General features: G+C 53.9%; 1 protein-coding gene across 2 annotated transcripts in view; it reads left to right on the top strand.

Moving 5' to 3' along the window:
* The window catches only part of CCNJL (cyclin J like), a 49,478-nt gene extending 37,141 nt beyond the window's left edge, over window positions 1-12,337 (top strand). For both annotated transcript variants that reach the window (XM_037064546.1, XM_037065286.1), the window contains exons 4-6: window positions 6,794-7,096; window positions 8,759-8,918; window positions 10,301-12,337. In XM_037064546.1, the coding sequence (XP_036920441.1) occupies window positions 6,794-7,096; window positions 8,759-8,918; window positions 10,301-10,724 (887 nt within the window). In that variant the 3' untranslated portion in view covers window positions 10,725-12,337. The remainder of the gene's footprint in view (window positions 1-6,793; window positions 7,097-8,758; window positions 8,919-10,300) is intronic.
* The last annotated feature ends 1,469 nt before the right edge of the window (window positions 12,338-13,806 follow it).

Below are 13,806 nucleotides of genomic sequence, written 5' to 3'. Positions count from 1 at the left end.
GATGCCCTGTTGATCACACAGCGCCTTCACGGACAGGCTCTGGGACCGACTCCACAAGCGTGAGCAGAGGGGAAGCTGAAGACGAGCGTTGGTGGAGAATGGGGCAGTTGCGTGGGGGCGTGAGCAGAGGGGAAGCTGAAGACGAGCGTTGGTGGAGAATGGGGCAGTTGCGTGGGGGCGGGGCTGCAACTGGCCAGACCCCCTCATCCACGGGAATTCCGCCCCCAGACAGAAACCCTCATTGTGGAGAGGCTGGGATTTCAGGGACCCGCGTGACTATACTGCACTTGCACTGTAGAAAGCTCTGCACTTGTGGAGCCGTGTATCTGTCTAACTGTTACCGTTGTCGTGCCAGATGCTGTGCCAGGTGACGGAGGTGTGGAATGCTCTTCAAGGCAGATGGGGTCCCGTGCTCGCGGAGCACACAGCCGGACCCTGCATTTTACTTGGCCCCTCGCCAGCCGGCTGGATGATGGGGGCGGCTCCACCTTTCGGAGCTGCTGATTAACGTGGAAAACACTCCCTGCCTCCGGCCTGCTGGTTGTTTTCAGAATGAATAGAGTGGCTTGTGTAGGACACAGCAAGCAGGTCCTCGGAGGCTTGCCCTCCCTGGGGGCAGCCTGGAGTTTCAGGAGCCTGTGGGGCTTCAGGGGAGCACGGGGAATCCTGGCTGCAGCTGCCCAGCCCTCTGGAGCTCACATCCTGGTGTTCTCTGCCTCTTGCTAATTAGCTGTGCGACCTTGGGAAGGCCCACCCCAGTGGGGAAGGTCTATCTGGGAAAGGCTTTGGACCCCATGCTCTCCTTTATCTCCTTCTCTGGGAACCTTGGAACCACCAGCAGGAGGGTGGAGTTCAAGGTCACAGTCTAGGGGGAGGAGGCTGGAGCCACTGTAGCATCTACCCTGGGTGTCCAGCAGAGCCTGGTCAGTAGCTTTGCCTGTTTTTAAAGGTGTCACACTTTTTTTAAGGAAGGAAAAATAGCCACATGTTGCCGTAAAAGCTAGTTCTACCCTCGCTGGGTAGCTCAGTTGATTAGAGCATCGTCCTGCTATGCCAAGTTTGCGGGTTTGATCCCTGGTCAGGGCACGTGTAAGAACCAACCAATGAACGCAGGAATAAGTGGAACAACAAATTGATGTCTCTTTCTCTCTCCCTCCCTACCCCCTACTCCCCCTCTCTTCTCTGAACTCAATAAATAAAAAATAATAAAATAAAATAAAGGCCATGTAAATGCAGATGATAGAGCAGGTGGAAATGCATCCGTGAGGATTCCTTACAATATTTTCTCTTATTTTTTTGGTATTTTAAAAATTTCCCAACATAAGGCCTGTTTTTGTTTGTCTCATTTAAGCCATTAAGAGTATCGTTTTCCTTGGCCCTCATTCAGACAAGCCAGGAAATCCTGTTCGGGCCAAATAAGGCTTGATCACTAGGACGGTCGGTGGGAGAAGCAAGGCCAGGGCTCAGAGTAGTCAGTTCAGAGAGACAGAAAATAGAATGGCGGTTACCTGGTGTCTACCTGGTGTCGGGGGCCGGGGGCGGGAGTGATTGTCTCGCGGGTCTGCAGTGTCAGTTTGGCCAGATGAAGAGNTGTCTCATTTAAGCCATTAAGAGTATCATTTTCCTTGGCCCTCATTCAGACAAGCCAGGAAATCCTGTTCGGGCCAAATAAGGCTTGATCACTAGGACGGTCGGTGGGAGAAGCAAGGCCAGGGCTCAGAGTAGTCAGTTCAGAGAGACAGAAAATAGAATGGCGGTTACCTGGTGTCTACCTGGTGTCTACCTGGTGTCGGGGGCCGGGGGCGGGAGTGATTGTCTCGCGGGTCTGCAGTGAGTTTGGCCAGATGAAGAGTTCTGGAGATGAGGTACCCAACGGTGTGAATGTGCTGAATGCCGCTGAACTATCCAGGTGAAGGGGGGAAGGAGCCAGTGGAGGCGTTCCCCTCCTGGGCCTGCTGGCTGGGCAGTGTCTTACCACCGCGGCTGAGTGTGCGGTTGAGTTTAAGCCTAAGTATTTTAGGCTCTTTTCTTGAATATAATGAAGTCCTTGGGTGTGTTTCAGGTAAATGGGGTGCTGTTAGCAACAACCCCCCCAAAAATCTATTGAGATCCACTCATTGAGGGAAACCTTTAACGTGTAAGTTTAGGGCAGGTGCTCATTAGCACTGTCAGTTATAGTTTTGTTACTTTGAACCATCTTAACATTTTTTAATTTCTGGTTACATTATTATGGTTTACTTTTTTTAGGAATATCCTAGAACTCTGAGCCTAGATATGAAAAAATGAGAGTTTACTTTTGTTAGACAGAAAATGAAAATTGTTTTTAAAAACGCCTGGGAGCAGTAGACAAACTCGATATATTTAATTTTTTTTAACGTACTGTATTTTGTCAGAAGTTGAAAGTACTGAAAACACTATCCTGAAATGCAAGGAAAAAAGAAAGTTTCCGTCAGCTCATTGTGTGACCTGTCCAGAATCACCCAGGCGCCCTGGGGGCGGGGCTGGCGGGCCATCAGCCAGGTGAGCAAAGAGGGTCTGAAAAGGTGTCCATTGCAGGTTTCACCCTCGCTACCTGCCACCAACACTAAGGGCTCCCACGGGTGTGCGTGGCCTCTCAGACCCAGGGTGAGTGCTCCGATAGGGTTCGGATTGTTTCTCATGGTTAGGGTATGTGGATAGGGCACCTGCTGTTCACACTGGGGCCAAAGTGATCATCCAAAAAGAAAAATATAGATGGAAGGGCGAAATCAATGTGGTAATTTACTCAGAAGAGTGCAGATCATCTGTGAATGTCAAACTATTGAAGGTTTTTGAGAAACAGGATATTCAGAGTCCCAAGGTGATACCTCCCAGTCTGCTCATTAATTTCACAGGAAAACGGTCCCTTTAAAAGGGAGAGACCTGGTGGCCCTACCTTAACCTGTCGATCAAATGCAGCATGGCTGTTGCCGGGATAGACTTGACATTCCGTAATTCCTGATGTGGCCCAGTAAGAAACACAAAACAACATCTCTATCGTTTTCTGGCCCAAACTGTTTGATTATGAGGAAGCCATCAGACTGTCCAGAATAGGAAGCCAGCCTTCCAGTCTCTCTCTCTCTCTCTCTCTCTCTCTCTCTTTTAACAAGACAACTGCCCTAGATTCATCCAAAGAGTCAGTGTCATGAAAAACAAAGAAACAATGGGACTAAAGAGACATAACAGATACCATATGTGAGCCTTGTTGGGTCCTGTATCTTAAGAAAGAAAAAAGGTTATAAAAGACATTTTTAGGATCCTTGCAGGAAGTGAAATATGGATTGAATATTAGGCAGTGTTCTTGCATTAATGCTGACGTGCTTAGGATCGCTGGTGGCATTGTGATTATGGAGGAAAGTGGCCTCCGGGATAGATGCTGACGCACGTGTGTAGGGGGCACGTCCCAGCCACAACTGCACTAGAAATGATTGAACAGAACCAACATTTACATACACGCTTGTGCACACACACACCCCAAACGTGGGTGAAGCAGTTAGTGAATCTGGGTGAAGGGTCATTTCAATTCATTCATCTTTTCTGTGGATTTGAAAAATTTCCAGGTACATCGAACAAGTTGAAGGGAGTCTGTGGCTCTTGTCTGGCTTGGAAAGACTTGGACTTCTGCCCCTTGTGTCCCTGGGGGGCTCCCCGGGGGGGGGACCCGCCTGTGGGGGGGTGGGTCTGCATTGAAGACTCCCAGGCATCTGTTGTCTGTGCCGTTTGTCTTGTCGATAAGAAGCAGGCAGCTGAGTGGCGGTGCTTGGTGGTGGCGGCGCTGGGGACAAAGGACTGGCCCCCCCTCCCGGTCACCGGAGGAGGGGAGGAAATGTCTGCCAGGCACGTGCAACACCAGGAAGCTCATAAAATCTTTTCTGGCTGTGAAATGTTTTGTGCTGGGGAATAGCCACTAAGCTGGGAGTGTCTGGCCAGCAGTTAGGAGCAGAGGCTGTGGGTTGCTCCTAAGGGTGGAGCTGAGTTCTCAGAGCCTTTTCTCTGAGTCTCTGGGGATCTGAACAGAACCTGCCTGGGAGGATCTTGGGCGTGTCCAGCACAAAGCCCACTGCCTGGCCTAGCACAGGACCCCACGCAGCCCTGTGTGCTGGCCACATGAACCCTTTCCATTCTGCGTGGCCATTTCTTCTTGCCCTGGGGCGTCATCTTCCTAGGCAGGGAATGAGAGGCCTGTCCAGTTCAGTGCTGTTAGGTTCAGAGCCAACACGTTGAGGAATCACCCCCTCCCTCTGCCTGGCTCTGGCCTGTGGCTTAGTGGATCCCTGAGAAGCCAGACGTGAATTCAGACTCAGTCACCATGGCTGCCTCCACGTCAGGGTAATAATCCTCTTGGCCTGGTGGTTGTGGGGAAAGGAGAGCTCTGAAAGATTTGAAAGGCACCAAAGACAGGGAGGAAACTAGCTGACTGAGCACATCTGCCTGGCGGAGTGGGCTGCTGGCTGCCTGCAGTGCTGTGAAAGGCTCTCACTGCGCCACCCCCCCCCGCCCCCCAGCACGATGCACGTTTCTGCCGGGACTGTGCCCTTCACCAAGCCACCGTCTGCTCCTGGGAAGAGCGTACATCTATCTGGTACCTGTGAAAACTGCACGACGAATACGTGATCAAGAGAAAAGAGTTAGGGCACACAGATAATCTGAGATCATGAGTCAAATGGCCTGAAATTTCACTGTCCAAAGAGAATGATTCCTTCTCTGAAGGAACATTCGTTGGGCACCTGCTATGTGCTAGGGACTGCTGGGACGCGGGGGCACAGCAGCGAATGGGTGGGACATGGTTCCTGTCCTCAGGGGGTTTAGACCTGTTCATGACCTGCTGGCCGGGAATATTGATAATCAGTGTTAAACAAGCAGTCTCAGTGCCAGAAGTGCCTTGATGACCTCCAGTGGCCTCTGAGCTCTGGAGGACACATGGTCGATGGGTGAGGGGACCGACACTCTCAGCTGGAGAGGGTCCCAGTTCCATGGGGCTGGGTCCAACACTTGGGGGTGGAGGCCATTGGCGGTTATGATGAGGCTAAGCCTGGTCAGCCAGGCCCCAGCCCAGGACTTCAGCTGTACATGAGGCTCTTCCCCCTGGGCAGCATTGACCTTGCCTTTCCCTGCCTGAGTCGCTCCCGAGTGTGATGACGAGGGAAGGTGTGTGTTTTGGAGATAGGGCTGGGGGCGTGCACTGCACGGGAACAGGTCAGCCATTGTCTCTGCTCCTCGCTGTGTCATTCCCACTCGCTCAGCACCCCCGCGTCCCCGCCCCCCCGTCCAAGACCAGAGGTTCACGTCCTGCCACCTCCGTCCACCTAGTGGATGTCATCAGGCTCGCTGAGAAGATGGACCACGGGCTTCCCAGCATGGGCGTTTCGTTTCTCAGTGACGCCTTCTGAGCCTTCCTGCTGGGTCTGCGGGAGGGCAGCCTGTGGTGGTTCCCTCCTCCTCTCTCCTGCGAAGCCCGAGAGCCTGGTGAGAACTGGGCCGGAAGTGCTGGCGGTTGCTCACAGGTGTGGGGACACTGTGCTGGCTGTTCCCTGCGCTGGCACAGACGTGTGCTCAGAGCACAGCTGCTCTGCACCCAGTGAGGTTGGGCTTGGAGGCCACAGGTGACCAGAGTGAGGCCAGGACTCGGGGCCGGCTGGCTGAGGTGGGGTCGGGCAGTGCATGGGGACTGTGGTCAGGGAAGGCTTCCGAGGCGCAGTGACTCTGAAGGTAGAGAACGAGGTGAGGATGGCCCAATGAAGAGGGCATGGGTGGGGAAGGGCGCCCCAGACAGGCACTGTGTAGAGGAGGCCAGGAGAGCACGATGCCTCCTGAACTGTGGTGACGGAGGCCCCAGCCAGGTGTGCGTGGTTTCCCCACGGCGAGGGGTGTACAGCTGCAGAGCCTCCCACCGTGGAGGCTGCCACTTCCCACAAGCAGCCCCAGCACCTGCACCCTCAGTGACCCTGACACCCGCTGCCGCTGGCTGCTTCTCTGTGCTGAGGACAATGTCAGGGGTTGGTCTGTCAGAGCCTCGGTTCCCAGGGAAACAAGGCTCATGGGAATCGAGGCTCATGTTCCATCTTGTTTCTCCTAGGGACGGGCTCTGTTAGTTGTCCACGGTGGTGGCACACTTGATCAGGAACACCCCTGGGCTTCCTCCCCTCTCCCGTCTTCTCCACCTCCCAGTCTTTCCGAGGCTCACCTCCTAAGCACTCTATTTCCGAGAGGACCCAGATTAAAAACCCACTGATGGAGTTTAAACTCAGTACTGAGGTGGGGGGCGGAGCTATTGAAGGGCTTTTCCACATCTGGGGGGACAGGGTCAGATGTTCAGTGTCATTCTGACTACGATCTGACCCTCTGAGTGGCCCTGGGGTCCAGAATTAGTTATGACCAGACAGGAGAGCCATCCCCCACACTCCCCAAGCCCTCACTGTGGGCGACGACGACTCTCGAGAACCTTCTGTGTTCCACATGCTGGGCTGAACATTGGGTGTGTGCTTTGTCATTGCGTCTGGCAAAAGCCTCATGAGGTCCAGGTTCCATTTTACAGATGAGAGAACTGAGGCCCAGAGAGGGCGAGATACCTGTGTGAGATCACACAGCTGGACGTGAGAGGGCTTGGGGGCTGGAGCTCAGGTTTGACAGATCCAGTGTATGTGCTCATCCTCCCTTGGCAGTGAGGCCTTCTGGCCTCCCTACCAGCACCATCCAGGCACGTTCAGGTGGCCCTTTACTGAATTCCCGGGTGCAGGCCGGTGCTGACTCCCAGTAACCTCTGCTTCTCCCACAGGTAAATTCGAGGATAGGGAAGACCACGTACCCAAGCTGGAGCAGATAAACAGTACGAGGATCCTGAGCAGCCAGAACTTCACCCTCACCAAGAAGGAGCTCCTGAGCACGGAGCTGCTGCTCCTGGAGGCCTTCAGCTGGAACCTCTGCCTGCCCACGCCCGCCCACTTCCTGGACTACTACCTCTTGGCCTCCGTCAGCCAGAAGGACCAGCACTGCCACAGCTGGCCCACCACCTGCCCCCGCAAGACCAAAGAGTGCCTCAAGGAGTACGCCCACTACTTCCTGGAGGTCACCCTGCAAGGTGGGGCCTGGTGTCGGAACCCGCCACCCCTTCCCCACCCAGCCAGGGGCTGGGATTGTGTGGCGCCAAGGGGTGTGCATGTCCATCCCAGGAGCCCGTGCACCCAAGTCACTCCCACTTTGCAAGGGATAAACAAAGAGTCGCCCACTGTGTTACTGATCATGTGTAAAAGAGAACCAGCAGCTTATTACAGGGAACCGGTATCCTTCAGACAGTGGTCACCTGGTAATTTTTTTTTTTTAAAGATTTTATTTATTTATTTATTTTTAGAGGGGAAGGAGAGAGGGAGAGAAACATCAATGTATGGTTGCCTTTTGTGCATCCCCTGCTGGTAGTTGGCCTGCAAGGAACCGGTTTGCAACCCAGGCATGTGCCCTGACTGGGAATCGAACCATGATCGTCTGGTTCGCAGGCCCGTGCTCAATCCACTGAGCTATGCCAGCCAGGGCCTGGTAATTTTTTATGGTAGCCCGCAACACTGCAGACCTAATAGGACAGATTGCTCAGTCTGGGGGAGCTGTCATCATACAGGTGGGTGGGGGAGGTGGTTATGTTTGCATCTGCTTTAGCAATGAAGTCACCTCTCTTGGGGACTTGTATGTGAATCTCACTCTTCCCAGTATCTTAAAATCTAGGTGGTAGGTAAAATACTGGGCCAGAGATACAGTTGAGTCGACCAACCAACCACTCAGTTTGATGCAAAGCACAAACCAAAATGGTCATGTGTTAACAATGTCAGCAGTTGTGCTATCAAGTATTAATTGGGTGCAAGTCAGTTTCCTCAATCGATGCTCAAGTGGTGGAGTAACATACTCTAGGTCATTGCTAAAATTTGAACCTGCAAAGTCCAACCCTGTGCCCGTCAGCTTACTACCACCCTGACTGATTTCTTACTTTAACAGGCAAGGGTCGAAGTCATCAAAAAGCATAAACAATTTAAGACAGCATGGCAGTGTACTAATAACCAGGTGTCCTTCAGGAAAATTGCTCATCAGTAGCGCCAGCTTTGCCAAGTTGTAAGGTAGCCTAGTGTGGGACATTAAGGTTTCCCAGATGATTTCACAGTGTGTACATGTTTCAAAGCCTCACATTGTGCATCTTATTTACTTGGGCAGTTTTTATTTGTCATTCATACTTAGGGAACGCAGGGGAGGATTCCTCAGTAAATGTAAGTCAAGTGCCGATTCTAGTTACAGATATCAAAATGCTATAGTCATTCATTTTTACATTCATTGATTCAACAGGTTTCCATTGAGTGCCTACTGTGGTCCAGGCTTTGCTACTATTTAATAAGTAGCCTCTGAAATGGCATGTCATTCATCCCTAACAACCAAAGAGAGGACAGGTGTTCTGTGGTCCCATTGCAGCCTGTCAGCAGCCCCTTGCAGCCCCAGAAGCTGTGGACCGTATTGTGAAAGTCACTGCCCTAGGCTGACATCAGAAACCCCGGACTGAGAGCAGCCAAGGTGTTTAAGATGCAAGAACTCCACATGCTGCCGTTTGCACTCTCGTCGTGTGTGTGGCCTGGTGGGGGTGGCGCAGCGCAGCAGTGAACAGCTTTGAACCCAGTCGTTTTGTCTGCCGGTTCTAAGGGGCACCAGGCAGGCAGGGCACCGGGGGGGCAAAGCGTTACGATGCTGACCCCCTCTGATTCCCTTTCAGATCATATTTTCTACAAATTCCAGCCTTCTGTGGTCGCTGCGGCCTGCGTTGGGGCCTCCAGAATTTGCCTTCAGCTTTCTCCCTACTGGACCAGAGACCTGCAGAGGATCTCAAACTACTCCCTGGAACATCTCAGCACCTGCATCGAGATCCTGCTGGTGTAAGTCCCTCTCTAGCTCAGGCGATTCCTTGACGTCTGAGGCTTATGGTGGATCTCCCGGCTAGAGTCTCCCATCTCATGGGTCATGGGGACTCCTGCCAGCGCTGGGGTGTGGGGAGTTAGTCCTTCCTGTTTGGGGCAGCTTTGGGTTTACAGTTTTAGGGTCAGGGAGAGAGGGGTTGTGTGCACAGCCTTCTGCGCATCTGGCTCTTTGATCTGAGTCCCAGTGTGTCAGTCAGTTTATGGAGGATCGCACTGAGGGACTCTCATTACAAGCTGTTTTTTCAGGTGTGGCCGCAAAGCTGACCTCTTAGCCAGCTAAGCCCAGAGTGGCTTAACTTACGAGGCCACAGCTTCCTTGGGAATCTCGGGGAGGAAACGTTCAGTGTATCAGAGAAGATGCTTCAAGGCTTCGTAGACCCAACCCCATGAAACTGACGTCAGAGGTGAAAGAGCTCAGCAGTGACCTCAGGGAGGAGGACAGATAGGACAGAAAGATCCTGCCTGGCCACACCCAGTCCCTCTTCCACGTGACAGGTGGCAGGATTTCCTAGATGTTTGGACCAATGAACACGGGCCTAGATCCCTAAAGAACCACCTCTTGGCCTCCAGATATAGCTGCCTTTGTCTCACTTTCCTGAAGTCTCAGTCCCGCTCTCTGGGCTTTGTCTCCAACCCCTGCCTTTGAGAACGGCCCAAAGCCAGAGAATGCAGCCTGGTCAGGCTGCAGGCAGGGGCCCGGGATTCTCGGCCACCAGCCCTGCCTCTTCATGGCTGCTGTGCTGGGACAGCCCCTTCCCAGGCCTGCTGAAGCTTCATGGGCCCCCGTCTTATGTTCCCCTTCACAGATGGAGAAACTGAGGCCCCGTGGGCAACTTCCTTGGGATCCTCTAGCTCAGGAGCGACCCAGCTAGGACAGAGATGCTGGAAGTGCCTTGAAGGTGGAGGTGGGGCTTATCCGAGTGCCCGGAGGTCTGCCCTGTGGGCAGGCGCTGTGCCAGGCGTGGGGACGCAGCAGTGCGCAGGAGCAGACAGGGTCCTCCTTGTTGGAGCTCACACTCTGCATGGCGTGGGGCCAGGCAGTAACCTGGAAGTTAGCACCTAGGGTGTTGACTGTGAGGGGGGTGGGCGGAATAACTGCAGGACAGCGAGGCTAGTCTTGAGGGGTCAGAAGAGGTCTTTACAGGACTTGGACCCAAGCGGAGATCCCAGGCCTGAGGTTTGTGGGACAGTAACTGAGGCCAGGCGGGAGGCAGTGAGCACAGGCTAGGCAGTTTGTGCGGGAGGCACAAGCGCACAGACCCCACTTAGCAGGGCAGGTGGAGGTGCTCTTAGGTATCAGCCTTTCCCCTCTGAGTCTCACCCAGGTCCTTTCCTTTCAGAGCTTATGACAATGTCCTCAAGGATGCCGTCACAGTCAAGAGCCAGGCTTTGGCGATGGTGCCCGGCACGTCTCCAGCCCCCACCCAGATGCTGTTCCAGCCACCCGCTTACTCCACCCTCAGCCAGCCGACGCCGGTGGCCCTGGGACAGTTCCAGACCCCTGTGCAGGACCTGTGTCTGGCCTATCGGGACTCACTGCAGGCCCACTGTTCGGGGAGCCTGCTCTCAGGAGGCACGGGCTCATCCGTCCACACCCCATACCCCTCCCTCCAGCCCCTGGACGTGTGCCCCGTGCCCCTCCCTGCCTCCCTCAGCATGCAGATGGCCCTCGCAGCCGAGCCCCGGCACTGCCTCGCCACCACCTACAGAAGCAGCTACTTCAGCGGGAGTCATGCATTCCCTGCGGGCTGTTTTGACAGATAGGGCCCTGTTGGGCCACCCGGGAAGGCCTTGGGGACCCAGGCAGAGGAAGAGGATGCTGATGAGGGGGGCTCAGCAGAACAAGGTGACTGGGAGGCCATCCCTGCAGAGTCTCATTGCCCTGGATTGGAGAGGGTCCGTGCTCTTTTTAAATAAAACGGACCCAGAGCAAAACAGTCAGTGAGAAACCTCACCCAAGAGCATTCCTCTGGAAAACGTCTTCCACGGGAGCCTGCCGTGCAGGGGGATGGCCCGGTGGCCGTCCCCCTGGGGCAGGGGCCTGGAGAATCAAGAAACTCCTGGTGAGAGGCCAGGAGACTGGGAGCTGGATACAGACTCGGTCTGCAGACTCACGTCTGGTGTTCAGCATCAAAGACTCCTTCATTCTTTGCTCATGGCAGCTACACCACTGAAGAGCAAGGGGCAGCCCGACGTGTTTTCAGGACCTCAATGGATCGGGTGGGGGCCTGTGCAGGGGCCCATGTGTGGGTGGGGCCTGCGTGTCTGCCCTCTGAGGCCCAGTGGACCAGCTGTGTTGCCTTTACTGTCGACCCCCCCCCCCTTTTAGACGTTTCACGTGCTGCTGCTTCCCGAAGTGACCTAGCTCTCTGTTCAGTAGGAAGTCTTGTTTACATACTGTATCAGGGATTTCGTGATACTTGAAAGTTCCTTTGGAGAAAAACGATGTTGGTTGCCACACTGCCTGTCCCATGCGTGGGCTGTAGGTTTGTATCTGGGCTTGGGACTGACCAGTGGGTGACAGCTCCCTTTTCAAAAGCGTGCAGTTGGGGAGAACCACTTTCCAGTCCCTGGGTTCCAGAAGATTCCACGTTTTGGATGCTGTGTTCACCTGTAGGACCAGAGGTAAGAGGTTGTTGAATGGTAGAGAGGGGTCTTGTCTCCTCTGCCTGCTAGTGCTGGAGTTTAAAGCCAGGCTCGGTGTTGAGTTTGGCTGACGACAAAGGGTAATTATGTGGAATGTGTGCCTAAGGCCCACTGGATTTGGGGAGGGGGCTGTATAGTGTATATGCCACCACCAGCGACAGGCAAGCGATCGTTCGGATCAAAAGCCAGTATTTGGGTTTCTGCAGCAAGGGGCTCTCAGGACCACTTGGGGGGCCATGTGCAATATGTTCTTATCCCGACTCGAGGCCTGTGCTCAAGTGTGGTTTTTTTTTTTGGTTGGATCGGGGACACGTTCACCCAACAAAACTGAGAGGTGCAAAGGTCCATGGAAGCATTTTTCCGTATGTTTGATTTTTAAGAAGAACCCACGTTGGTTTTGTTGACTCACTTGCCTGTCCTGGAGACCGGCAGGTGGCTTCCCGCACGCGGCGGCATGCTGCTGAGTCAGGCCTGAAGGTGACGTTCACAGCAGGAGAAAGCCCCCTCGTGGGAGCAGAAGGAGAAGAGACTGGGTGTGGGTATGGCGCTGCCCCTTGGTCACCCTCACATAGGAAACTGCACGTTTGTTTGTTTTTCTCGTTTTCCTTTGCCATCCTCCTATTTATGCACAACTGGTTTGGATTTCAAGTTACTGTGTCTGTTTGTTCTGTGGCTGGGGGCTTGTGAGGGGCCCCCAGTAAAAGGTGCCCCTCAATAAACATGTCACCGGCTCTAGGTCTCCGAGTTCTAGTCTTCTCTCAGCCAGCTGCACCCCGCTGCCTTCCACATTGGCCCAAGGGTCTCACTCCTGCTGAGAGTGGGGGGCGTGGGTAGTGGGGGACAGAAGAACTGGCTCCTGTGGGGCTGGGTCTCCCTGAGGACACGGGCAGCCGGGCTAAGGCTGGACATCCCAGATCTCCCACTGACTCAGGGTTCTCCAGAGAAACAGAATCTGCTACATATTTAGTGAGAAAGATTTATTTCCAGGAATCGGCTCAGCCTTGCAAATGCCTGGATTAGAATCAAAGTCAAGGCTTTCTCATGTCCTCTGGTTCAGAGTCCATCTCTCCACCACCTGTTCTCATGTCTGAGTTCTCTTTTGTTTCCATGATTCTCGGTAGGGCTCACTTTTGCTCCCCAGGACGCATGTCAATGTCTGGAGACATGTTTGGTTGTCACAGCTGAGGAGGGGAGGAGCCAGCATTTAGCACGTAGAGGCCAGGGAAACTGCTCGGCCTCTTGCAATGCACAGAACAGTGCCCACAATGAAGGATTATCTGGCTCAAAATGACCATAGTGCCAAGGCTGAGAGACATCAACTCACGTGCTGCTTCCCAAAGTGGGCTCTTGTAACACCCCTAATTCTGCCATAACCGCCTTTTATTTTCTTCACAATGTTTAGAAGCTTCGGAAATGCTCTTGTTAATTGGTTTACTTGGTTTGGTGTGTCCTAAGCTAATCTACCCCCAGCAGAACATCGAGAGTGTCATTGCCTGGTGGTGGCAGTGCCAGTCATAGCTGCTGTTGTTACTGAGCATCATTCACTGTATATAAAGCACCATGCTAAGGACTCTGCTGGCATTTCCCATCATCACCCTTGGAACCCTACAAGGCTGAAACTTTCTCAGCTTTTATTTTACAGGTCAGGAAGGGGGGCACGCAGAGGTTACTCACCCAAGGAAGCAGTAGGGAAGGAAGGAGCCGTAATTCAATCCCCAGCAGTCTGGCGCCGCCCTGCCAGCCGGTGGTGCGCCAGGGTTTGGAATGAGTGGAAGGCTCCTAGCTGTCCCACTCACCCGGTGGGAAGACCAGACAGAATAATGGATATGGGTTCATAAAAGAGTTGCCTGGCTTCCGTGCTTCTGGGTTACAGAGCGGCAGGCGTTCTCACACAGAGCACGCTCACCAGCAGACAGAACTACAGAAATATAGCTTCTTGCACATCTGCCATAGGCCAACGTGCTTGACAGCTCCATCTGTCTGCCTGCCTCCCCCCTTCCCCGTCCAGCCCTGGTAGGCTCTGAATGGGGAGGGGTTTCCCAAGCCCCACCCATGAAGGCGGAGCCCTGGGACAGGCCTGGGCTCCCCTGGAGCATCCCCTGGAAGGGTCCCCACCTCTGGGCCATCCCTGGCACCAAGTGCCTAGGAGAGAATCTTAACCAGCTCTCATTACCGCATTCTCCGTTCTGCAGGAAAGACC

Source organism: Sturnira hondurensis, unplaced genomic scaffold (assembly GCF_014824575.4).
Source record: "Sturnira hondurensis isolate 20B ecotype Veracruz unplaced genomic scaffold, ASM1482457v3 Scaffold0000022, whole genome shotgun sequence".
NCBI lineage: Eukaryota > Metazoa > Chordata > Mammalia > Chiroptera > Phyllostomidae > Sturnira > Sturnira hondurensis.
This window is presented reverse-complemented; position numbering and strand designations above follow the sequence as displayed.